General features: G+C 53.1%; 1 protein-coding gene across 3 annotated transcripts in view; it reads right to left on the bottom strand.

The window, feature by feature from the left end:
• TEAD3 (TEA domain transcription factor 3) overlaps positions 1 to 26372 on the bottom strand; it is a 57058-nt gene that overhangs the window by 29097 nt on the left and 1589 nt on the right. For all 3 annotated transcript variants that reach the window (XM_043533655.1, XM_043533656.1, XM_037884964.2), the window contains exon 2: positions 1349 to 1603. In XM_043533655.1, coding sequence (XP_043389590.1) covers positions 1349 to 1484 — 136 coding nt within the window. In that variant the 5' untranslated portion in view covers positions 1485 to 1603. The remainder of the gene's footprint in view (positions 1 to 1348; positions 1604 to 26372) is intronic.

Here is a 26372-nt window from a genome sequence, read left to right on the forward strand (position 1 = left end):
GCTGGGGAAACCATCGACACAGGGGGAACTTCTAGGCCAAGCCGCAGTTTGAAAACACAAATCCAAAGGTGGTGCCGAAGGAGCCTCGGAAGCAGAAGGAAGTGTTTTGTTTGCGACCTGCACGAGAGGCCAGACACACCAGCTTTCACGCCCAGCCCCAGGTGTGTGGACTCCCTGCGCAGAGCCTCTCTCTGGCTGCAACTTCACCAAACCAGTCAGGCAGGCAAAGCAGAGAGAGGGAGGGAGGGAGAGAAAAAAAAGAGGGAGGGAGCGAGAGAAGGGAGAGATGTCACAGAGACTGTGGATCCTCAGCATGGGGAACAGAGTTCAACACCACTTGACAGGTCTCAGCCATTCCAAGATGGCCACCACCCCTGCCCCAGTTTGGCTTCCCTTTCTGTGTCCCCACAGGCCGGTAGGGACACGGCCCAAAATACTGTGGTTGAGACATTAGGTTAGTGCCCCTGGTGCAGACAGCAAGGGCCAAGCCTTGGAAAGTGACTGGGCAGAGGGGAAGGCACCGCTCATACCAAGAGCTCCTAATGCCTCCGTGTCCAGGCTTGGGGCATCTGGGGGCTGAGCCTGGAGGAGCAATTCCCCTTCAGAAACTCACTTTTACCTTCTCTCTCTCTCTGCCACCCTCCACTCCCGTCGCCAGCCAGCAGTCACCCAGATAAGGTCAGAACGCGGAGGCTGACACAGGGGGATTTCAATCATCCACTGGATGCGAGAGACTGAACATCAGAGCCTCAGGTGCTGCAGAACCCGCGCCACACAGCTCTTCCAAGGCAGCTCAGTCCCGACCCACCCACCGCATCCCCAGCAATAGGCTCCCAACTTGCTCTGCTGATCGACCTCAATCCTGACCCAACTTGCTCTGCTAGTCAAGGTCTGGGCTCCCCCCATGCTTGCATCTCAATCCTGAGCCCCCAGCTACTGCCATCTCGGGCATCCCTAATCCCCGCTTGGACACACACACACACACACACACACACTTCTGTCAGGCTACACGTGTTCTGTGAGCAAAGACAGGACTTTCATCTCCAGAGCCAACCACCGAACACTGGCAGCAAACCCAAGGAAATTCCCTGCTCTACCCCTGAACTGGAGTCAGAGACAAAACAGAATAACCAAAGGGATGTATCCTCAATTTAATAGGACTTTGGAGTGGGAATGCAGGGGCAGCATTTGGTTCTAAGGGAGGTGGTGAGCAGCTCTTAGTCATCTTAACTGGATGTTCACTCTGAAACATAATGATGGATATTTGAATAAGCACACAGTGTCTGCAGTGTCCGTTGGGTCAAGCCTGGATCCCTTCTAAAACCAAGTGCGGCCTGGTCTTACTCACCGTACATCTTGCCTTCGTCCGAGAGGATGATTTTCCGCCGGCCGCAGGGGGGGTAGATCGCCAGTGCCTCCTGGAAGCTCTGCTCGATGTCTGGACTCCACACCCCCTCGGCATCATTGTCCAGACTCTTGTCCATTCCCTCCTGTCCATCTTCCTGCCCCTCCCCGGGGCTGCCGCTGGCGTTCCAGCTGTTGGACGCTATTGTGATGGCTGCTCTGGGCTCCGACCCTGAGCCCCAAACGGCAACTCGACAACCTGAGGGGACAAAGCAAAGGTCAGCGATGGATGTCTCCTGACACCCTGCCCCCAGCCGTAGACACTAGAGCACACTGCCTCTGACCAGCCAAAGAAGAGCAGGGGGGACACAGGGGCTGGGAGGGGAAGTTCCTCCTCGGCTAGGGATGCCAGCAGTGGATGTATGAGACAAAGGGCCGGGGTGCTGAATGCCGCGGAGCCAGACTGGGCCCTAAACGCCCGCTGACCAGTGAGCCCAGGGGAGCACAGCCCTCCTCCCCCCCTCCAACAGCGCACCAATTCGGGTGGGCTCCAGAGACAGGATGGAGAAGGTGGAGGCAAGGTGCATTGCCGGAGTGCTGCGCTCAGAGCGTGGGGCCCTCGTGCTGGCAGCAACGCCCCTATAGAAACTACTGAAGCCAGAGGAGAGATGGGTCTGAGGTACATTACAGCGCAGCCCACAGGAACCTCCAGCCCGGAGACGCGACCACGTCCCCTGCCCCACATCACAGCCCAGCCCTCCAGGACCCTCCATCCCCAACTCTGCATCCCTCTTCTACCCGTATCAAGAGAGGAGAGCAGGGCTTTACTGGGCAATTATCGGCCCATCACGCAAGAGCCAGCTGCCAAGCGACCGGCTCTCAAGGGGTAACTGCACATGGCAGGGAGCGGCTCTCTGCCACCTTGAATGCAAAGACGGAAAATAATGGAGACAGAATACGGCAGTGGTTCTCAAGCTTTTGTACTGGTGACCCATTCCACATAGCAAGTCTCCGAGTTCGACCGCCCCCTTATAAATTAAAAAACATGTTTTTATATATTTAACACCATTATAAATGCTGGAGGCAAAGCGCGGTTTGGGGTGCAGGCTGACAGCCCCCCATATAATAACTTCGCGACCCCCTGAGGGGTTCCAACCCCCCAGTTTGAGAACCCCTGGAATACGGGCTAGTACAGGGGTTCCCAAACTTTTTTTTGGTGGGATTCCCCCTTGAAAATATTTCAGGCTGTGATGACCCATACCAGGCCACCCTTCTGCGCTGCTGCTGACGGCGGCGCTGCCTTCAGAGCGGGGCAACCGGCCAGCAGCCGCCGCTCTTGCAACCCCCCATTTGGGTTGGGCCCCCCCCAGCATGAGAAATGCTGGGCTGCTACATATTGGGCATTAGAGCAGTGGGTATCCCTCCACTGCGGCCCCCCTGCTAGTTACACCATCACCCCACTCCTCGCAGGCCATGCCGCTGCTTTGGAGCCCCCGCCGGCCTGCTGCATTTCAACATAGTCGGGCCTCAGTGCAGGGACACAGCACAGGCAATGCGGGGGGGGCAATGCGGCACTAGGCTCCTTTGCTGAGCACGACACCCCTGCTGGGGGCCCTCTCAGGGCCCAAAGCCCAGCCTCGCCAGCAAAACCCTCTGGGGCCAAAGCCTGCCCCCACCAAAGGCTCAACCCCCCCAGTGGCTGCAATGGGAAGAGTTGGAAGCGAAGTCTGTAGACGGGAGCAGGGTTTGAAATCCCCAGCAGGGATTTTGGGCGCCACCCAGGAGATTTGGATGCCCAATTCCTCTTGAGCTGAACGGGGGCCAGGTGCCCGGATCCCTTTGGCAGCTCTGAAAGACTCAGCCCCCGTCTCGCTTTGGGATTCTGGTTCAACGTGTCTATTTGGACAAGCCTGACCCTCCCCCTGAAAGGTCGCTGGGTGTTGTGGGTTGGGCACAACGCGCCCATGGGGGGCCCCCGGGGGGAAGCGCCGCTGCCCGGACAGGTTCTGCCAGACAGGCCTCAAACCAGCGCCTGCAACTTCACCTCCCCTCTCGCTCCCCCCTTTCCTGCCCAGCTCCCAGAGCAGGCTCGGTGCACGTTTGGCAGCAGCTGCTGCTGGTGGGGAGCTGAGCGCAGAGGTGTCTCCTTCGGCTAGAGGCTTCCCAGAGGGGCTGGGAGAGCGCGCGAGAGGTCTCCAGTACAGACATCTCCTTTTAAAGGAACTGCAGCAAGCCACTGGTTCAAGTGCGCAGGGATTTATTATTTTTTTTTTTAAGTAACTTTTTTCCTGTCTCTCCCCGAGCCCCGTGATGTCACCCAGTCTCTCCCGCTGCTCCCCCCTCCCCGTCCTCCACCCGCATCCCCCCCCCTTCTTTGGGAGCAGTGTGGCCAAATAAGGAGAACAGAATTGGAGCAGTTAGCCAAAGAGAAGGGGGAGGGATGGAGAGGGAGGCTGCTGCGGCTGTTGTGTAGCTTCCCAGCTCCCCAAACACACACACACACACGCGCGCGCCCCCGGTTGTGGGTGCTGCACTGGGACGCGGGGGAGGGACAGGAGTTTTTTGGGGGGGAGCATGGGCGTGTGAGAGCTTGCAAGCCCAAGGGAGGGGAGCGTAGGTGCAGGCAAGAGCTCGTTAGCTCAGGAGGCAAAGGGGAACAGGGTCAGGGAGCTGCTGCTGAAGGCGGCAAACGGGCTACAGAGCAGCAGGGTAACGCCCGCTAGAGACCGAGAGAGACTTCCCCCTCCCCGTTTCTGCACAGGGTCAGGATGCAGCAGAATTTCTTCTTCTTGCAGCGCACGGAGAAAATATTGAGGCCTTCCCCTCCACAACACCCGTCCCCTGGAGACACCAGGCTTCCTCCCACCCCAGTGGGGCACAGGAACCCCCGTGGCTGAACACAGGACCCTGCAGCACTGTGGGGTGGGGGGGATACGCTGAAGTTTTCCGGGCAACTACTGCAGAATATCGCAGGAGGGTCCTCGAAGGGAGGTTTGGAAGGGAGGTGAACCCTCTTGCTTCACTACTGGAGGTCAGGAGGAAGCTGTCTCTGTAGGACCGTCCTCTGAGCCGACTGGGACTGTTCTCTCTTGGAGACAGGATGCTGGGCCGAAGAGATCCTGGGCTGATCCAGTCTGGCAAGCCCTGTGTTCCCAGGAGATCCCACCCAGGATGCTCTAGCCAAGGGTTTGGAACCAAGTCTCCAGCCAGCCATTACTGTTAATATGATAGTGGCTGCTGAAAGCCCCAAGCAGGGTGGAAACGGGGTGGTGCTAGGCGCTGTACAAAAACACATGCAGGCCTGTGTTAGTGCCCAGGTCTCCCATCGCTGCTTATGGCTGAATTAGTATCCACACACATCTCCTCCTGCTGACCCGACTGGTGGGGAAACCTCAGAGCTCACCCTGAGCTTTCCTTCCAGTCAGGTGACAACACAGTCAAAGCTCTGACGATTTGGGGCTGGGGGGGAACAGAAGACGATAGAGCAGGAGTGCGCTCTCTCCTCGCTGTCCTGCCCCACCCAGTTGGAGACACGAGGAGGAAGATCCAAGAGTGGCCCGGCCATGGTGTGAGTGGTAGCCACTGGGAAAACAGTGTCTTGCCAAGCCAAGCAATTCCATTTCCTGGAGGGAGGGTGCAGGCGAGCGGCGAGTCATAGCTTTGACGTACAGTGCAAGAGATGATGAATCCAAGGCTCCACCCAGCCCTTACAAAACAGCGACCACAACAACAACTGGGAAACAAGCAATGCCGGGCTTTCTTTGGAGGTGTGGGGCTGCCTAACCTGATCAGGGTGGGGGAGGGAGGCTGGAGCAAAACATGTCACTTTCCTTCTTTTACATCAGCTTGTCCTTGGAGAAGGCAAAGGGATTCCTTCCCTCAAAATCAGGGCCATGGCCCGCTCCTCTCCCAAATCCAGGAAGCCAGCAAGTTCTGCAGGTCCCTCATATCAGTTCTCCAGTAATGTCAGGGGCCTCGCAGGATCAAACTCTGCTCCCGCAGCTTAGTTTGCCATCTTTATCAGCTCCCTCCAATGTGGTCAGGAGATTGGCTGACCTTTGCAAGCACGCTCTCCGGAGGGCATGAGGAGCGGAAAGCTGTCGCAAAGAGCTGGGGTGAGATTTTCCCTTGATGTGCAGAAAGCTCTCAGATTTGACCAAGATGCAAGACCAAGACCTCTTGAGCGTGAAGGTCCCCATTTCTCAGGCAGGTCCCTCCAGTGGCGACCCTCTTTCCTGGAGCTCATCCAAGCCTCCCACTGCCTCTTTGAGTGCGTATGAGATGGGGTGACCTCACCACTCAGAACGGAGAAGTTACCTTCTCTGGAACCAGCATCCTAGGGGAGTTCTCATTCTCCCAGGAGCTTCAGTAAGTTTTAGCACAGCCCATGAGAACTACCTGCTTCCATCACCACTCCCCAGAGGGATACAGTCATCCACTTTCCGCCTTCCTACCGTCTCTCTCTTTCCCCTCCCTCCCTCCTCTCTTCCTTAATCTTCAGGTGCCCTCTTAAGTAACCTACCAAACATCCCACTCAAAACACAGACACAGGGCCAAGAGCTCAAGTAAGGGGGAGGCGAGGAAGCCTGGGGAGCTTAGCTCCCCCATCTCCGCTCTAAGCAGAGAGGAGCTCCTGTTTCAATCTACTTTAATTACTGCGTTGGGCTGGATTCTCACCAACGTGGTGAGACCACTTTGTGCTGTATTACTAGTAGACTCTGACACTCGCATGACATGACCAGCCATCACCGAGGGATCCCCTGGCAGCGCAGGGCCAGTGAAGAACAACTCTCCCCTGCTGGTATCGGTGTAGCAGAGATGGGGGCATGACCAAAGGAAAGGGCATGTGACCTAGATATGCCAATCACCAGCGGTGGTGGGGCAAATTTGTGCCCTGGGCAGCCAGTGAGAGTCTGAGCAGCCTTTAGGAACCAGCCCTAAGCAAAGGCCACATCAGGATTTGGGGGTGGGGGATGCAAAGGGGGCTTTAAGGACACTGTAGTGCAGGCACACACATGTGCACAAATACACACCTCCTGAGCTGCACTCTCTGCAGAACAGCTGTCCCACCACGGGACCTGTGCAGGAAGAGTGCCCAGGACTGGAAAAGCAGGGATGGTACAGGTCAGAGCTGGTACGTACAGCAATGCCAGCACGATACCTGGGCCCCAAGGGGTGTCTATAACCCACGATACCTAGTTCATCAATGCCAGCTGTTTATTCGTTAGGCCCATCACAGTCTCTCTCCCCCACTATTTTATTTTATATTTTATTCTGAGAGCAAATTTTCTTGCCTGCCTTCATCTCACTTTGGCTCCACACCTGTTCTTGTAGCCGCTCCTTAAAAATCCAGGTAAAAATAAGGAAACAATACATGGCACTGCAAATTCCATCCCCACACACCAACACCCCTGTCAGTGCACACGAAGCAATACATGGCGCTGGTGGGTTCCAATCTCAGAGATGCAGCAGTGGAGGGAGGGAATGCTTGAGTTTGGGGGAGAATAAGCATGGGGGTAATAGAGGCATACAGAGAGTGTGATCTTACAAACACCAGGGTGACTGTAATGGAGACCGTTCTGCTTTATCAGAGGAAAACTGGGCCCCCAGAGATGGAAAGGACCTATTTAGCCCGAGTCCACACCCCTGTACAAGGGCAGGATACGACAGCACAAGAGATGCTGCATCAAATATTAAAGCAATGATGCCTTTGATCTCCGGCTGCTTAGGAGTCATAGGTTGGGAGGGAAACACGGATGCAGATAGGAGCTATAGTGTGCCATGGAGCCAGGTCCTTAGCGGATGGAGACTGGTGTAGCTCTGGTGACTTCAACAGAGCGACATGGATTTACAGCAGCTCAGAGTCTGGCCTCAGGAGGCAGGTGTAGTGGAAGCTATTTCTGATGGTGGGGTCAGCTTCTGCCTGCTTTACAGAGAGAGGGGAGGTGGGGACAGGAACAAAGGCCAGTGTTTGAGGAGCATTAGTAACATGCTGCCGGACTGGGAGGCAGGAAGATGGAAGGTGAAAAATCCAAGGATGAGGTTGGAAGCTAGGAGTGGAGCTTTGTCCTGGAGACTGGACATGCCCCTATTTACAGGCAAGGGCAAGGTTACAACACGATACAGAATGAGATGATCTCAGAAGCTCCCAAATACATCTCATTTTTAACCTGGGGAAACTCATTGTCAGGGGATGTTGTGAAGGCCAAAACTATAACAGGGTCCAAAAAAGAACTAGATAAGTTCCTGGAGAATAGGTCTATCAATGGCTATTAACCAAGATGGGCAGGAATGCAACCCCATGCTCTGAATGTCCCTAACTTCTTGTCTGCCAGAAGCTGGGAGTGGACCACAGGGGATAGATCACTATAATTGCCCTGTTCTGTTCATTCCCTCTGAAGAATCTGGCATTGGCCAGCCAGAAGACAGGACAGTGGGCTAGATGGACCTTTGGTCTGACCCAGTCTGGCCGTTCTTATGTTAGGCTGGGTCTTCTGACACATGCGCAGGTTTGTTTCAAATTGCACTGGAGACCGTCCCCTACACACCCTGCTTGCACCAGAAGCCCCAGACGCTAGAGCCAGAGATAGACCATCACAGTTCCTGCCTAGCAGCCAGTGCACGGTGGCGTCTGGTTCTCCAGCGCTTTGTCCAGGCTGCTTTTAAACCAACCCAAGCAGTGGTGTATTCACCCCTTCCCCAGAGAGCCTGTTCCACCTCCTGATAAAGATCATAGTCAGGAAGGCTGTCCTGACATTCAGCCTACGTTCTCCTTTCCTTATTTCCATCTTCTTACTCCCTTCCAAACAAACCATGACCCACCTTGGGAATTACATCCTGCAGACACTTTAGGAAGTATTTTAAGCCCTTTCCTTGCTGCTAACTCAAGCTATGCATTTAAACTCTCCTTCTGCAAGGATCTTGCCTGCCCCTCCATTGCTGGGGCTGCCCTCCTCTGCAGTGACATTGGGGCTGAGACCAGCCTGCACACATGGTGTATGGCTCAGCCAGACCCTGAATGTCTCCGGACACTGTTGTCAGGGAGAGATCTCCCCAGAAGCCTCTGCACTTAGCATCTTACTGCAGCAGAACTGGAAGGAGGATTCTCACCTGGAGCGAAGGTGAGAGGAGAGGGTTCCTGCATTCCGGAATTAACTAGGAGGAGAGGCAGAAGCATTGGGAACAACAGCCTCTAGCTCCCATCCTGGTCTGCGGGTCTCTCCAGCTCTGTGCCACAGAATTAGAGCACAATCAGGTTTGCAATCAGGAGAGTGCTTCCTGCTGCTGGGGAGCAAAGAGGGGAGGCTAGCTAGGACGTATTGGAGCAGGGGTGGAAGCAGGATCTGCTACGGAAGAGTTGGGAAGGCAGGAGGATCTGTTGACATAGGGGGTAGGAAGGGACAGCTGGAAGTAAAGGGAATCTGCCCTGTGAACTGGTTCAGCTCCTGCCTTATGGGTCAGTCCGTGCTGGCCCCACAGGGGAGCCCTTCTTTCCCCAGCCCCCCCCCCCCGCGCATTTAAAGAGGATAAAAGTTCACAGACAAGCCCAGACAGGAGGCTGCTGGCTGGGAGCTAGTGCAGCGAGCTGCACCTCTCACCTGAAAGACAAAAAGTTTCAGCTTACAGCCTGGGCGTGACCTCTCCTGGTGCAGAATCCGCTCCTGCTGACAAGAAAGCCAGGGGGGGAAATCCAAGGCTGCAAGTTCCACTCCAATTTCCCCCTGCGGGGAGTTTCAGGCGAGAGCTCACACCCACCTGCTGCTCTCTGCCTAGGCACGGGGGGAGGGTGGGGGAGATCCCGCCAGAGCAGCAGCCCTGCAGTTAGAAAGGGGGCCCCTAATGTGGGGTGCGGAGGGGAGAAGGAGCAGAGGGGAGAAACTGGCTTCCCTGCTCTGTGCCAAACCTGTTCACGTGGCTCCAAACACCTGGCTTTGTTGTCTAAGTACCACGTTCACCACTCTTAGGCCTACAGAGTTCCATGCAGCTGACGCGAGGTCCTGCCAGGGGAGGATTGCCCCAACGCTCACCATTGTGCAGGGCCAGCCACTTTCCTCCCCAGAGGTGGCTGCATTTTGGGGCTGTGTGTACATCTTTGTATGACCCTGTGGGATCCTTGAGGACAAGAGGCATCACACAAATGCAAACTACCGTCAAGTGAAATGGGGATAGCTGGGATCAGCCCTTGCAGTAACCCACAGGGTGGGAGAGGAACAGGAGAGAGAGAGATGGAAGGGAAGCCATGGGGAGGGTGTATTATATTGCCACAAACTCCTATGGGGAGAATTCTACCAAGCCCCCTAAGGGAGACGTTCACCAGACTCCACCACAGGTGAAGCAGCCAAACGGCAGGGCTGGGCTGCCCTGGCCACGGTCATGCACCCGAGCAAGGAGCTGTACAAAGGGCCTGAGAAAGAGGTGGTCACCGTGACCTTCGGGAAGTCAGACAGACTCACTCCCCATTCCCAGCCCCAGAGACAAGCCAAGGCCAGGGCGTTCAGCTACCAGAGCATCCGGGAGGTTTCCCAGCTCGGCGGGGCGAGCTCCCACCAACTCCGCCTGCTCCCTCGCTCTGCGGCCCCATCCTGGGGGAGACAGCATTGGGTATATTTATAGCACAGGGGGAGGGATGGAGTTCGATTGCCAGGTTCAAGTCTCCAGCGCAGCAGCAGCCTGCTGGCCTGGCACAGCTCTCTGTCAGAGGGGCCGGCGAGCGGAGAGAGGCCTGGGCTGGGGCAGAAATCCAGAGGGGCACAGAGCAGAACCATCATCCAAGTGCCCCCCGCACCCCCTGGGACATCAGGATTTTAATGGGTCACATTTAGAGCTGCTCGTGTGAGCTTCCCAGCCAAAGCACAAATCCGAGGGGAGGTTTTCAGGAAATTCACCACGCAACCCACCCTGTTTGTGGTGTGAAAGTTGTTTGGGAGGGGGCTTGAGAAAGCCTGTATAGATCCCCCATTGTCATGGGAGCAGGCTGGGAGGGGGCCTCCAGCCCCCCATGGTCATGGGAGCTCAGAGGTGAGGGGGCTGGCAATACTTACAGGACTCCCCTGGGCTCACCCTCAGGCAACACGGACGTCGACCCAGCATTGCCAGGAAGCAGACACACACTATAGATCCTGTGTGGTCACGGCAGGCTCATCACCATGGGTGCGGGGCCCTCAGTAGGGCCCGGCCATTTGCGTAACTCCAGGATGATGCCCCCCACAGCAACGCCAGCAGCCCGGCTTTCTGCCCGAGGGGAGCCGCAGATAGCAATCTGGGAACAGGAGGAAGCAGCCTGGTGGTCACTGGGCCCCTGCCACTCGCATGCCCTGCACTATCGCAGCAGAGCTCCCATCCTACCAGATGCTGCCCCTGAGCCCCAGACTACTCCACAGGAGGGCAGGGCACTGACAAAGATACAAAGATGCCCTGGCTGGGGAAAGCACTGGGGCAGAGGTGGGGAGAGACGGGGTCTCTCAGCAGGGCTGACAGGAGTCTTTGTGCCTTGGATTATTCAGCCCAGCCTGTCCCTGTGCCGGGGTCAAGCAGGCACTTCAGGGAGCTAGGTGATACAGAGAGCGGGTAGCAGCCACTGGGGACTTTGCAATCAACTAAAATCTGAGGGATGGGACAGGAGGGTCCCCTCTCCCAATTGTGGGAGACTCTGCCTCACTGGAGCTCGAATGCAAGGAGCACTTATTCAGAGACCCAGCAGAGCTGAGGTCCTGCTCACTCCATGAAGGACCCCCCAATGATTCCTGCAAGAGCTGGGGCATTAACCCCAGCAACCTGACTGCAGTTCCAGTGCGGCTACCTGAACGAGCCCACCCCATTGTCTAGAACTCCCCATCTCATTCGTCCCTTCCTCTCCTCAGGGCTGTAGTGCAGCAATGCTGTGTGCCGCCAGACAGCTGCTGCATTCCACCCCAGAGGTGGCTGCAGCTCAGCGATGCCAAGGTCTACACAGCCCAAGGAGGACTTTGGGATCTTTTGAGACAGGCAGCACTACTGGAATTCAGAGCCATCGGGGGTGCAAACATTTCCCTTCAAGTACAGTGTGCCCGTGTAATGGCCCCAAGCCATTTCACACAGCAGCTCTCCGGCCCCTCCTCATGCGTTAGAGTGCTAGCCAAGAGAATGCACAGCCCCAAAAGCAGGCTCTGAACTCCAACAGGAGGAAACAATTTGCAAGCACGCAGAGGACTTCTTTAATATGCTTCTAATTTCTGGAAGGAGAACGCTTGCCGGGGGCACTCTCCATGATGCTGCCTCTCAGCCTCTCCCCCACGCCCCCTCCCCAGCCTTCTCCCCCCCCCCCTCCCCCCCCCCAGTTCTTCCATGTTTGTTTTGTCTGCATGTTAATACATTTTATCCGACTGTGTGCACGGGAAGGAAATGGGGGAGGGAGGCAGGGATGGGGCGGGAAAGCCAGGCTGCCACCTGCAAAGCCTGAGGGGGAAGGAGGGGGCAGTGCAGCTCAGAAGGTGAGAAGGTGGAGTGATTTCAGGGGAGCCTGTAGGGAGAAGGAATCCCCAGATTCACAGTGCTCCATCCTACAGGGGTGGCAGGGAACAACAAGGGGGTGTCCGTGGAGGGAGGGTGCTTCTAAAATCCTCGATGGCGAGGGATGTTGGCGTAAGAAATTAAAACAGCCACGGGAATGACCTGCTCTGGTTCTTTCACTGTCTCTACGGCCTGTGGGCTGGGATAGGCCACATCCGATGCTCTTTACAGGGCACACAATGGTCGATTCTGTCCACAGTGGGGTGAGAAGCGTTGTCAACACCAGCTTGGGGACAGGGGAGTTGACCTGCTTGACACCCAGCGTCCAACCTGGCAGCTCTCGTGAAAGGCCCTACACATCCTGGTTCCCAACGCCACTCCTGAGCCCCTCCGCACTGTCCCAAGCATCGGTGGAGGTGGGGGGGACTGCCAGTACTCGCCTCTCCCCAAAGACAGAGTGCATGTTATTGCTGCCAGCCCAGGGATCTCAGATCCTCACCCGTGGTGACTGCGCCACCTGGCCAGCCCTCACCAGAAGATCTCCACCCAGCAATCACAGCCTCAGCCTGCAGCCCTATCACCAGGGCCCGTAACCTCACACGCTGGGGCTGGGGGATCCCCAGGTGGGAGAGTTCCAAGGATGCCGCAGGCAGCGCTAATGGTTCAACAGACGGTGCCCCCGTGGAGCACGAGGAGGTACGTTGCCTTTCAGAAGTCCTGGCCATGAAAGACCTCATGGCAGTTTTTCCAAGAGTCAGGGTGTTAATCCTGGTGTCCTGGTCAAATCGCAGGTTGGGTGACCACATTCTGCAGACCCTAGCCACCCCCCCATCCCCACAGTTTCCATGGGAGTAGTTTCCGGTCACTATTTCCCCTCCTGGAAAACACTCTCACACGCTCCACCCCAGAAGTGGTTGCCTTTCAGCAAGGAATAGCGCAATCCCTGCCTTTAGCTTGAACAGCAGTATGGGATCCGGCGGGTGGTGGTGGAAAGCATTATATTCATCAGCAGAGCACACCACCACGGTATTTCTACCCAACAGCTCTCCCACAGGGACCAAACCTCAGAGACCAATCGATACTAATGGTTGGGGGCTTGTGATCTTCTTCTAAACTGTTACCGAGCTGCAAGGCCCTTTGATATTTAGGGATTCCCATTGCTCGGAAGCAGATTTCACTTCTACCGCTTGCTACCATCAGAGTATATCCCTTTGCAAGGAATCTGCCTGCAGAGGGGACTTAGAAATCCAAGCCACTGATGTGGCACTATAGGCTCCTTAAAAGCAAAGTTTCAGAGGGAAGTGTAGCTCAGTAACAAGCCAGTTAGCAAGTGCCCGTCTCTCTTGCCCACTTCTCACTGGATCCATCCTCCTTTCCTGCATTCCCACCCCACCACTCAGACAGACAGGGGAATGGATGCCGAAGGGCCCCTGGACGGTCCAGACTCGGAAGTCCTGGGACTCTCCCAGACACCCCTCCCCCTGACTCCTGCTCCCTTGTGAGACAGCCTGAGTAATTTCCTTTCCTCTATCACTTCCTGTCTTTTCCGGCCTGGCGTGGAGCTCAGGAAGCAATCGGAGCGAGGAAACCACAAGAGGCCACGTGGCTGCGAGGCCACGAGGGATGCAGCGCCGATGGATGGTGGCTCCCGAAGCGACAGCAGACTGGAGAGAGGGCCTGGGTCTCCCTGGCAACCACCAAGTCCATCCCGTCCCCTTTAGGCTCCTTGTGTCCCCCGATGCACTGGTCACCTCCTACCCACCAGTTACAAACAAGGGCCCAGCCCCCAGCCCGTGCACAGCGAGGCAGATAGCCACCAACCCCATCCTAACAAAGTTGCTCCTCACAGAGGAACTTTCCTGCCCGACACTGGCCCTCACACACCAGCGGGCGGCCTAGTAACACCCCACAGCCTGAGTGGGCAGGCATGGCACCCTCAGAGACCAACCACGGCCGTACCCCATTTGCCAACCGGGGCCACCCCCTAGGGCTCTCAAAGCGCTTTAAACCGGGGGTGAAGTACTATTCTCCCCATTACATGTGTGGGGAAACTGAGGCACAGAGCAAAGAAAGGGCAGCCAAAAACAGAACCCCAGTACCTTGCTTAGTGGCCCATTCCTCCCCTGCTACGCACCAAGCTCTCGCTCGCTGAGGAGACAGTACTAAGGGGTCTGCAAAGCTCTGCAAACAAGACCTAGCACGCCTCTCCTTTTTTCCTCCATTTCCATGACACCCCACATCATCACAGGGCAGTCGAAGGATGAGGCGGACCCAGCATGGACTCTCTCTACATGTCCCCTCTGTCCTGAAAGCCGCTTCTCCCCAAGGAGGACACTACCTACGCAGTGCTGCCAGTGTTTCTCATGCCCTCCCACGATTAGCTTACCGGCTGCCACATCATCCCAGCCTCACTCCTCCTGTCCATCCGCTTTTGTGCCAGCCCGACACCAGCGAGGCGTGGAGACGGGACACCAGGGAACCGAGGCTCAGAAGGAATGGGGCTTAGGCCTTTTCACTTGGCCCAGCACCTCTCACCAGCTCAGGAAATGTACCTTGAATGGGTCAAACCCCACAGGGCCCCTAGTCCCCCTCAAGTCAACGGGGATCTGCCTGGGGAAGAACCGAGCCGGGATTGTAGCCTCTGGTCCATATTTTTTAAAGCAAAGCAGCTGTTTCTCCGAGCCTCGCTGCTAGGTAGCGGGGCAGCCCTCTTGGGTTCGAACTTGACCACATAACCTGGCAGCGGGGGTGGCCCATTTGCTTTCTATCCTGCTTAACCAGAAGAGGAGCTTCACTGATTTACATTTTAATAAAAGCTTTTGAAGCATTAATTATTTTATAGATTATGAAACTAGTTGGAAACTGGCCTCCTCCAGCGTCACCAAGATGGCCACCACCAGGAAAGGGATCATCTTATTTACACAGCACCCTTGGGCCCAAAAGGCTTTACAAACTGTAGGCCTGTTCCCAAGAGGCCCGACACTCCCACTGTATCATCCGCCATGAATTAATGGTGCTCAGCACACCTCGGGATCAAGCTCCTACATACTGGAGTCACTTCACCCATCACTGAAACGCAGCCACGTCTGAAACACGGCAACCGTTAAACAGTGCGTGGTTAGGACAGGAAGTTTCCAGTTGAAATTGCCAGGGGAATGAGTTAGACCAGATGTAATTTGGCCAGTAGCATGCTGAGAAACATCATTACAAGTTAAACCTTTATTTCCAATTATAATTTGCTGTTTGCTGACGGTGAGAAGCAACTCTGACCTACTGAGCTTGAGAACCTGCCGATCCAAGCAGAGAAAGTGGCTTTAAGCATTTGAATTCCCAGCACAGCTTACAAGCAAAGCCAATTTCCCAGAGATCCCATAGGCTTAAACTGCACAAGACTCAAGGAAGAGATCCGGGAGGTTGAAGCAGAGAAGCAGCCTCTGCTGAAAGTGTTCAGGCAATCAGCTCAGCAAGCCCATGGTCTGGCCAAGGTGATTAACTACGTATTCTAGCCTGAATAAACGGGGCAAGAGCTGGCTTTAGGGATGGGCTGTCCTGGTAAGAACGACAACGTCTACTCCACAGACGCACACCAAACAGCCACCGAATACTTTGCTAGGACCTGGTCACAAGAAGGGGTTGGAATTCAGAGGAAAAGGCAAATCCATAAATCATTCTCCTAGGATATCTTAAGCTAGAAACAACCATTTCTATAAGATCAGGAAAAAACAATAAGCCCAGGGAACCAGGAACATCAAGGGAGAGGCGGGGGTATAGGTGGGGGTATCCCAGATGTTCTCAGTACAACAAATGTGGACCAGCTCAGGGTTCTCTCGCTAGCTCTTAATCATTTCAGATGCTCTGGGAGGCAAAGGACTCCAGGTGTCCATATAAAGGATTGTCCTGGTGCCACTGAACCCAAATAGGGCTCGTGCCCTAAGGCTTACCTTCCCAAGGAAGGGATTGGACTGGCACATTCCTCCAGCCCACTCTGGTCTTTGCATCTTCTCTCCTACTGCCCCCTCTCCCACCCCTCCATGTCCAGAACTGTCTCCCCTCTCCTTGTCCAAGCTCCTCCTCCTTCCAAACCCGCATTTGGGAATTCTCCATCCCAACAACTGCCCACACCCTCCCATTCCTCAGCAACTGTTGCGAGTGTCCCAGCTAGCTCTCCCTTGGGCCCAGCCTACAAACAGCATTGAATTGGCTTAACTAAGGGTGTCTTTTTAAACCGGGGTCGCTAAATCAGTGCCAACTCCTGTGTGGACTCTCAAATCCGTGTGAAAATGGGCTAGGTCCATTTCATTCCCTATTGACTTAGACAAGGCCTTAGATCTGTGGGGCGGGAAAAAGTGTCTTACTGACTCTGTGCAAACGTACAGGCTGTGTGATTTTAAAGTAGCCAGTCTAAAGAGGGGCCATAAGGTGTCTATAACCCCTGTGCAAACAGGAAGGCTCCAGTTCTTTCACACCCACTCCCTCATCCCAGGCTGCCTCTCCCTTCCCTCCACCCCGTGTAACCCAATCCTCACCATGGAAGCAGCTGCAATCACTGCCCTCACCCTGTGCCTAGGAAACACAGCCGCCCCTGAGGCATCAGCCCTGATTCATAGCTGGGTGCTGCGGGTAATCTGAAAGCAGCACCTTACCAAACCAGAGCAGCCCTGAGCACAAGCCACTGGCCTACACATGCCAACCCAGCTCCGGGATGGGGAATGGCCTTCGCACCTTTCCGAAGCCGAGGAAAAAGCCATTCCGTCTGGCGGAAGCCAAGCACTCCTCGCATTCCAAGTCACTTTCCCCTGGCATGCTGTCCTGGTACCATGGGAAGAATCCCTCCACACAGATGGCATCATGGGATAAAGGTCCCCACAGGAGCCCCTTCCAGAGGGTTTCACCTTCTCACACATTTGCAGAAACCGTAACGGGAGTATGTATTTCATATGCCATACACTGTACATACAGGAAACAGCAACGGGCCCTGCGTGGACAATCAATGCACTGTGCAATTCCACACATTAGGGCTAAACGGATGACTCATGAATGAACACCACACAGAACGACCAAAGGGGAACACGCTCTGCAGAGGGGCCAGTGAGGAAACGAACAAGAACCGGTATCCCCACCAGGAGGCAGCTAATGCGGAAAAAGGGAATCCTACGGGGTCACGTATATTTCTGCAGCCCAGAGCCTGGAATATGTTTGCCTAGACTGACAGCCAGAGGGCTGGCTCGGTGGTCTGTGTATTTCTAGGCTCCCACCATTGTGGCCTTTAGGTTTCTGGTCTGGCGTATCCAGACCCTTTTCCCAGTGAGCTTCCGCCTCCCCTGTAAGTTAAGAACCATGCAGCTTCCAGCATGCGGGTCTTTCTGATGAGGCCCCAAACAGCAAGATCCAATCCACGGAGCAGGGACACTAAAACATCTTAGTCCCTGGCAAAATTTACCCAGCCTTGTCCTGGAAGGTTGCTACCCTTTGCGCTTTGCAGGGGTGCTGCGCACACACAATTTATTAAGCTCTTGAGATCCTCCAGGATGAGCCTCGTATAAATTATTCTTGTGTTTCGAGAACTGGACAGTAACAGCTCTTATTATTATTTATACTGCAGGAGAGACTGGGCCCCAACTGAGATCAAGGGCCCAGTGTGTTTGGTGCTGGCCAAACATGGCGAGAGACCATCCTGAAGAGTTTAAAGAGACAAGGCAAAGGAAGCCTTATCATCCTCAGTCTGCAGCTGGGGAACTATGGCACAGTGAGATGGAGTGACTTGCCCACGATCACACAGGAAGCGTACGGCAGAGCTGCGAAGTGAACTCTGATCTCCCAAGTCCCAAGTCCCAGGCCACTGCCTTCACCACATCCTCTCCCTCTCATCTTGCTCTTCCAAGCAATTTCCACTCAACATTGGAGAACTTAGCTCTGTCACTTCTAGTCACAGCGCCGTGTGCGGTGAGAATTTCTGTAGCTTTCCAATACAGGAGGAAGCCTGCTAAGTACCTACCGATTATCAGGACCCCTGCTGAAATAAAGGCAGCATTAGGTACTTGGACCCGAAAGCGCCTATCTAAAACCCATCCTTTGGGCAAGCCACACAAAACCAGGAGCCTGATCTCTTGCAGACATTTAAGATCCCATAGCACTGATCACAAGAGCGGGATACCTCTGGTGTCTTGGTCCACTTCCGGGGTTGATTCATTACGTCCTGGCCATCTGAACTCCCCCTTCACACTTCCAACGGGAAGCAAGCACCTCCTTCCCTTCCTGCCCTAAGATTCAGCCTTGCAGCTCTGTGCTGTTAAACCAGCTGCTACGCCCCCACTGCTGAGGTGGCAGCATGTCAGTGGTGGGTGAAGTGCCTCCTGCATATAGAGAATGTAAGTTGCTAAAAATACTGATGGCGATATTATTCATAGAGAAGGAGTTCCAGAGGAGAGCACAGCCCAGTCGTTAAGCTGATCCTGATCCAATGCATCAGCCCCCCTCACCCGCCCACAATTATCTAACCAACCCAGTAATCACAGACTCTCTCCCCCCACCATTCCCTCCCTCTTTGCTCTACCACGGCAGCTTCCCAGTCTGCAGCGAGTGGGCAATCTAGAAACGGGGAGGCCCTTATGGCAGTATTGCAGCTGGTGGAGTGGTAGCTTACGTCTCAGGTGAGCTGTGGGGAAGGACTGACCCACAAATGCCCTGCTGGCCCCTGAGTATGGCTGACCCAGGTGGGTTCTGGAGGGAGTCCCGTGGGGAGGGGCATTTATGTTACGGTGAGGACCCCAGCACAAACACAGGGGAAGCCAAAAAGGATACATAGCCTCAGGCTGCCCAGTTCTCGGGGGTTCGTCTGAGGGTAAACACTCAGAGCAGAGGGCCACACTCAAGTCCCTGCTCCCCACAGGATGGGCAGTGGGGCTATGCAGTGCCCATACCTTCCCACTCATAACATTAATGCTGAGTTTAACTAAAATAAAAGGACAGTTGCCTAAATGTCAGCAATATGAGCTCCCTGTCTCTGGGGGATGGGGAGAAATGGCTGGCGAGCTGGCATGAGAACTACAGCCCATCCTCCACTAACTCAGAGTTGCTCAAAGTTTACAGGCTCAGAACATCTTCTGGGGAAATTAGTGACTATTGTGAACAGCTGGATCTAATTTTACGAGGAGCTAGGAAGAGACAGTCATGAAGAAATAACGCTTAGCGCTGCAATCCGAGGATCTCAAAGCACTTTAAAAACTGTTACGCTTCACTACAATCCATAGAAGTTGGGGTTATGAGGCCTATTTTACAGAAGGGGAAACTGAGGCACAGAGAGGTGAAGCAACTTGTCCGAGGCCAGGTGGAAAGTCTATACCAGTGGTTTTCAACCTGTGGTCCATGAACCCCAGGGGGTCTGCAGACTATGTCTAAGATTTCCAAAGGGGTCCGCACCTCCATTCAAAAATGTTTAGGGGTCCGCAAATGAAAAAAAAAGGCTGAAAACCACTGGTCTCTACCAAAGCTGAGAAAAGAACCCCGTAGTCCCAACTCTTAGGCCGCTAAGCACATGGTATCTCAGGGCATGTCTACATGAGGATATCCAGGAATATCAATCGGAATTAACTAAAGGTGTGAATTTGAAGTGGATTAGTTAAACTGCATTAAATCCCTGTGTGAACACCCTCATTCAGAATTGAAATGGCCTTAATTTGCTTTAGCTTAATTCACTTAGTCCTGGTCGACACGGCTACGGCACCCAGGATTGTGAAAAACTCACACCTCTGAGTGCCGTAGCTATGACAGCCTAACCCCTAGCATAGATACAGCTAGGCTGACAGAAGAATGCCTCTGTTGACCTAGCTACCCTTGCTCAGGGAGGTGCAGTTCCTATAGTGGCAGAAAACCCCTTCCATCACCTTAGCCTGCGTCCACACTATGGGATTAGAGCATTATAGCTACAGCACCGCACCTATTCTGCTACAGTGACGACGTGGCCTTCCAAACTAAATTAAACTAAACTGAATTAAGGCCACTTTAATTCTGATTTACAATGCCACACAGGGATTTCATGAGGTTTCACTAATCCACTTCGAATTCACACCCTAGTTAATTCAGATTAATTTTCCTGGATGTTTCCATGTAGGCAAATCCTCCGATAACTAATGGGACCTCTACAAGTTCAGACTGACCTATCGCTAGAAATGGGTCACAGGTGGAGTCCATATCTGACATTCCTCCTAGTGTTTGGATCTGGGGTTCTGGTTCTAGCCCCTTCTGTATACATTCAAATCACTTCTGATAATCACAGCATGTAAAGCTGTTCCTCCTGCTTCTCTGCCCAGCTCTGCCTCCCCCAGGTCCCCCGGAAGATGCTGGGAGTTTTGCTGACAAACTTTGGGTTCCGCACAACTTGTGTGTTTAAAAGGTGGCGTTTTTTATATTGCTCACATTTTTATCTCTTGGGTCGGCACAAAAATATTCATTGTAAACAATTTTCACTCCTTTTTATATGGTAGATACCCGCCCCCATCTCGCTACAGACATGCATTAAGATCACTTCAACCAGCCTGACCATTAGACTAATTGGGATGATTGCCAGGGACCAGAACTGATTGCTCTATTTCATGACTTTAACCTGTGGATACCTGCCATGCCTGATGCCCAGTAGTCTAGCCACAGTCCTTTACACACAGGAGGGGTGATTTGCAGGCCTAGCTTTCCCAAAGTGTGGCCTTCTGCTGTGCTATCAAGGCTGCGAGATGGGTCGGGCTCTCGTGTTCATTATGGTTCTTCAAGCCTTTTAATGCTGCCAAAGATTGTGTTTATTTCAAACGTTGCTTTTGGTCCTGTGGTTAAGACACTGGACTGAGGCTTGGGCAACCTGGGTTCAGTCACAGCCCTGCCACAGACTCCCTGCATGACCTTGGAAAAGTCACGTGTTCTCTGACTCTCAGCTCCCCATCTGTAAAATGGGGATAATACGCCTTCTCGCCTCCCACCCTTTGTCTGTCTTGCCTATTTAGACTAAGTTTTAGGAGCTGGCACTCTCTCTCACTATGTGTGTACAGCCCCTAGCAAAATGGGTCCCAGGTCTTGGGGCAGGTGCTATTGTAATAACTTTTAATACATAGTATCATGCAACACAAAGTATCCTGGAGCAGTGGCTCTCAACCTTTCCAGACAACTGTACTCTTTTCAGGAGGCTGATTTGTCTTGTGTAATCCCAAATTTCACCTCACTTAAAAACTACTTGCTTACAAAATCAGACCTAAAAATACAAAAAGTGTCACAGTCACTATTACTGACTTCCTCATTTTTACCATATAATTATAAAATAAATCCATTGGAATATAAATATTGTACTTAAATTTCAGTGTATGGTATACAGAGCAGTATAAACAAGTCATTGTCTGTATGAAAGTTTAGTTTGTACTGACTTCGCTAGTGCTTTTTACGTAGCCTGTTGTAAAACTAGCAAATATCTAGATGAGTTGATGTACCCCCAGAAGACCTTTGTGTAACCCCAGGGGTATGCGTACCACTGGCTGAGAACCACTGTCCTAGAGCCTAGGAGTTTCAAGACAGCTGTTAAACTGGGCTGCTTTGGTTTCTGCCCAGAGATGGGCCAGTTAAGGGGATTCACTCTTTATACCACTGGGTGGTAAATCTTTACAAATTACTGCAATCGAGTTCACTTTCATCCAAGGGGATCCCAGAGTGTTTTACCACTGTACCAATGCAGCACCACTGAAACGCACCCACCTCGGGGACAGAGTGGGCGGCAAGTAGTGGGATACTGCATAAACAAGGAAAATAGGGGAACATGTGGTCAAGGACACTCGGGCAGTGAGAACTTCAATATTCACAACCAGTAGACAGGACCTCAGGCCTATGTTCCTAAATACCTTTGAGGCTCTAATTCCTATACATTTCAACGGGAGTTAGGCACCTAAAGACGTTTGAAGATGTGAGCCTCAGCGTTTAAGGTCTCACTCAGACCTACCCATAGAAATGGCATGGCCCCTAATTAATTAACATCACTTGGAAGGGTGAAGGGCTCAGCTGATCCAAATGGGATTCGAACTCATGTTTCCAGGAAGTCTGCACAGTCCTAAAGCTAAGCCCACCAGGCCACACAAGGAACAGTAAAGACATTGTCCATGTGGCTAATGTCTTAGAACAGTGGCAGCTGCGCAGGAAAGACACAGGACTGCTCCAAGGTCTGCATGGATCTGGGATGGCCCAGACGCCATTTTGGATGCACTCTTCTGAGGAGCGAGCGCTCATGTCCCTTCTCAAAAGCTTGGGAGCTTTGTTCGACTCTCAGCCCAATGTATGCACAGATGAGGCTCAAACATGGATTTACAGAGGGGAGGAACTTGGCATTTTCCCTGTTCAAAACCAGGCACTACCCACCAGGTCTCACCCATCAGGAGGGAGAATCCAACATGGTGGCCGTGAAAGGGCAGGGTAGGATTTTGCAGCACCGATGATGCAGAGCGCCACGTAAGCTATGCTGGGTCTGTAGAGGCTTCCAGAACAGCTGCCCTGAATGCACGGCCCGATGGGCTGAGAAGCACAAGGTAGGAGTCAGAGAATGCCCCCACTCAAATAATTCACAAACCCTCCCTCACTGGCTCAGCGTGCATTACCATGCTTTCAGAATCACGCTTCCATAGCAATTTGCTCTGCTCCACTGTGTTCCAGCAGGGGATCGCCAAGTGCTTCACAAGTATCAGTGAGCAGGACCAGTAGCACTTCCATTTTACATAGGGGGAAACTGAGGCACAAAAGGGGTTTAAACGACTTGCCCAAATCCAAAGAGAACCCAACTCTTTTGTGCTTTAGCAATGAGGTCATCTTTCCACGTGCGGGTTACAGGCTCAGTGACAACACAGCTTAGGATCCTCACCCATCATTAACTTCCCTCCCTTGGTCCAAAAAGTTTCATAAGTCAACACCATCACGTGACAGAAACACTGGGTGCTCACACACTTCAGGCACCTTCCAACACTCTAGACATCCAGGCTAACCGACTCTCAGGAAAGGTGCGATTCCCATTACAAAGGGAAGTTTCGCATCTATTGTCTAATGAGCCCAGATGAAGGCACCCACACTGAATAATGCCTCTCATAAAATCAAGGCTCAAATCCAGGACTGGGAGAGCAGCACATACTCACACTAGAGCATAGTGATCCCTCGGCGCAGCTAGCCCTGTCTGGAGAGGCAGTTCCCTGATTCTGCATGATGGATGTCAATAATTTACCACAATACATGGGGCGAGCACCAGGGGTATCCTTGGGGTGGTTTGAATCTGCTGCTTAGCGAAGGGCATTCAGAGGGATACAGACTACATGGTCAGTCAATCAGATGTCCTTCAGCCACCTTTCACATGCCTCTCCCAGCAAGGATTGACTGACTGACCAATGCTTAGCTCCCATTAAAGCCAGTAAGAATTTTATCACTGGGTTCAGGCTCAAGACACCTTTTTTTATTAAACACTTAAAGGAACTTCCAGGAGATTGTCAGCTCTTTGAAGACGGTGCCATCTTTTTGTTCGGTGTCTGTACAGCCCCTAGCACAACTGGGTCCTGGGCCATAACTGGACTCCCAGGCACTACCATAATACAAATAATAAACAACAATCATCATAGCAGGGCCCATGTTTTGAAGGGCAGATCTTAGGGGCTCAACACCCGTGTGGCATTCCTCCAGTGCCGCAAATGCCACAGGTACCCTCCACCCCAAATGTCACTCACCCCTAGCCTCCATGGGACTAAGAACATGCAGTAAGGAGGAGGCTGAGATCCATGTCTCCCCTCTGCCCAGAAGGATCAGGCATAGCCGAACTCTGCTCTTCACAACATCTATAAGTTATTCCAGCACAAGGGATCCCTGCAGCTGGCCTCATGTTCTGTGTGTGTGTTCGACAGGAGTTGCGTGGTTACTTAATTTTTAATGCATTAATTATAGTTGATTGCCCACTTCCACCCTCACCTCCCAGGAAGTGCAGCTTTAACCTGTTCTCACATTGGCTGGGAATCATTTTTCCTCCACTGTATTGCTAGCCGCCGCTTGCACCATCTCCCGCTGTCACCAGTGTGTCACAGCCCCAATTAGGCTTTCGGATGCGCCCCTCTTACTGGGTCTCCACAGGCCTGGTACAACTGGGGGAAGCAGCACCCGCTTCCGGCTGTCACCAGAAGGAGGTGCTGCTTTCTATTCATCGCTGCTTACGGGCAGTGCGATTGAAGCAAAAAGATAAGCTTCGTACCTCTGATGGCTGGGAGCAAAGGGGTGGCTGGTACAGTCCAGCTGTAGGCTGACTGGGGTTTTAGGGTACCCGGTATAAAGGGGATGAGGAAGGTAGTAAGTGATGTACCTGCTGGTAGATTCTTCTCAGCACAGCAGGGAGGGGATCCTCTGTCTGCACCTTTCCAAACAAAGCCACTGGTGCTTCCTCACCTGCCAGCACCTCAGCCAAACCCCTCCTCCTTCCCCCTGCACACTCAGCTAGTCACAGACACTCAATATTTCCACAAAGAAATGCCAGGTATTTACAGAGACTCAGAAGAGCAGCCCTGCACGTGGTCTGGAGCACCAGAGTCAGACAGGCAGGGCCTAGTGACGAGTGCACCAGAAATACCCAGGACATACAGGGCGATTTCCCCCGCCCTATTTGTTAGAGTTATTTTTATTAAAGGCGTATTCGGTGCCAGCCCGACAGCCCTGGCAGAACGGAGTGGTCTCTCCACAGCGCAGGTACAGCATGGGCAGTGGCAGAAGAAGCTACACACACACGCAAACCCTGAGCCCCAAAGATCCTAGTAGCCGGGAGAAGATATTCCAGTCTCCATGGCACAGCAAGTCCTTGGGCTCACTGCTGCAACTGCAAGCAGTGAGGGCCATTCATTGCCTGCTAGGAACAGAGACTCATCCAACTCACTTCACTAAGGCCACCAAACTGCCATCAGATGGAGTCAAGTTGTTGCTCCCTGCCAGCTTGGCTGGATACAGTTAGATGACACAGAGGCCAAAGGACCTGAATCCCTATATGCCAAGGCCCTGAACTGTCAAGTTCTCCTTTGTATCCATTCCCTTCCCTCCTCCCCCCAATCTAAGCACATCAACCAAAAGGCCAAGCCAAACCTTGCTTTTTTTTATGACCTGATCATCTTTGTCTATATGCTTAAGTTCAAATCCAGAGTTTCTTTAGGGTGAAGAGCGATGCTATGAGACGGTGGTTTCCTTGAAAGCATTTTGGTATGAAAATTGCCAGGCTGAATGATACCTGCCCTTAGCTGTTGGAGATTATATTATAAATACAAGATATCAATACATACAAACACACCCCTTCTTATCTTTACCTAGTATTTAAATTACATTGTGTGACTACTTACATAGAATATATCTACTTTATACTATTGATTCTTCTACAGGAGAGTTATACTCCAGCCGCTGAGTGGGGTTACGAAGCATGGCACGTGCTGGAGATCCTTCCTAACACTATCCTTATGATGGTTTATTAGCATTTATCCATTTTAAGAGCTAAGAAAGGACAGACTGGTATGTGGATAAAGCACAGGCCCAGGAGTCTGACCTGGATTCTAGTCACAGCAGCCCATGACCTGCTCTGTGACCTTGGGTAAGTCATTTCCCCCTTTCTATGCCTCTCTTTCCCCATCTGCAAAATGGGGGTCATGATACCAGCCTACCTCACAGGAGGCAGAAAAGTGCCTGTTGAGAAGCGTGAATGTTTTGTCACAACAGGGTTTGCACTGGGGGGAGAAACAACACGAACGCCTTTAAATGGCTCCTGAAGACAAGAGCAGGGCACTTGGATATCACTCCACAGCATAAAGCGTGACCCAGCTATTGCTTTCTAGAGAGGCATTCCCTGCATGGTACAAGTGCCTGCGTGTCTGGGCCTGCTCGACCGGCAATACGTCCCTACAGAGCCGTGACCAGTTATCTATAGAGGCGGCAACCTGGCTACGAGGTCTCCCCTTAAGGCAGCACCTCCATTGCAAAGTACCTCAGCCACCTCACAAACGCTCCCTCCTTAGAGCCACCTCACAAACGCTCCCTCTCCACACACAAGCCGGGGGTAGCAGAGACGGGAAGACGTTCTCTGTTGCAGCATTAAAAACCCTGACTCAAGACACACGGCTCCGCACACAGATCGGCGGCAAGATGGGGGACAGGGCCACGGCCACTTACTCAAAACTATCCAATTTAGACTGACTCTCTTTTCTGGGGGAGGATCAGACAGCCACAGCCCTGCCCCCAGCCCCGCCACCTATGTACCATTGCTCTTATTTATGATAGACAAAAGGAAGCCCCACTGGGACCTCACACTTTTCTTCCCTGCCCTCTGTGCTCGCCATTTCCCTGTTTGTTAATTCATTAGCACTCTGGGTCAGCTGCCCAGAACTAATCAATCCGAACTGTATTTTCTGTGGAGATGGGGTTGGTTTTTTTTTTTTGACAAGCAATGTTGTCCAACAAGGCCTCCAAAGCCATGTTTCTGGGCACCATTCCCTTCCCTCCCCCCGGCACACCATCCCCAGTGC

This window comes from Chelonia mydas, chromosome 21 (assembly GCF_015237465.2).
Source record: "Chelonia mydas isolate rCheMyd1 chromosome 21, rCheMyd1.pri.v2, whole genome shotgun sequence".
Lineage (NCBI taxonomy): Eukaryota > Metazoa > Chordata > Testudines > Cheloniidae > Chelonia > Chelonia mydas.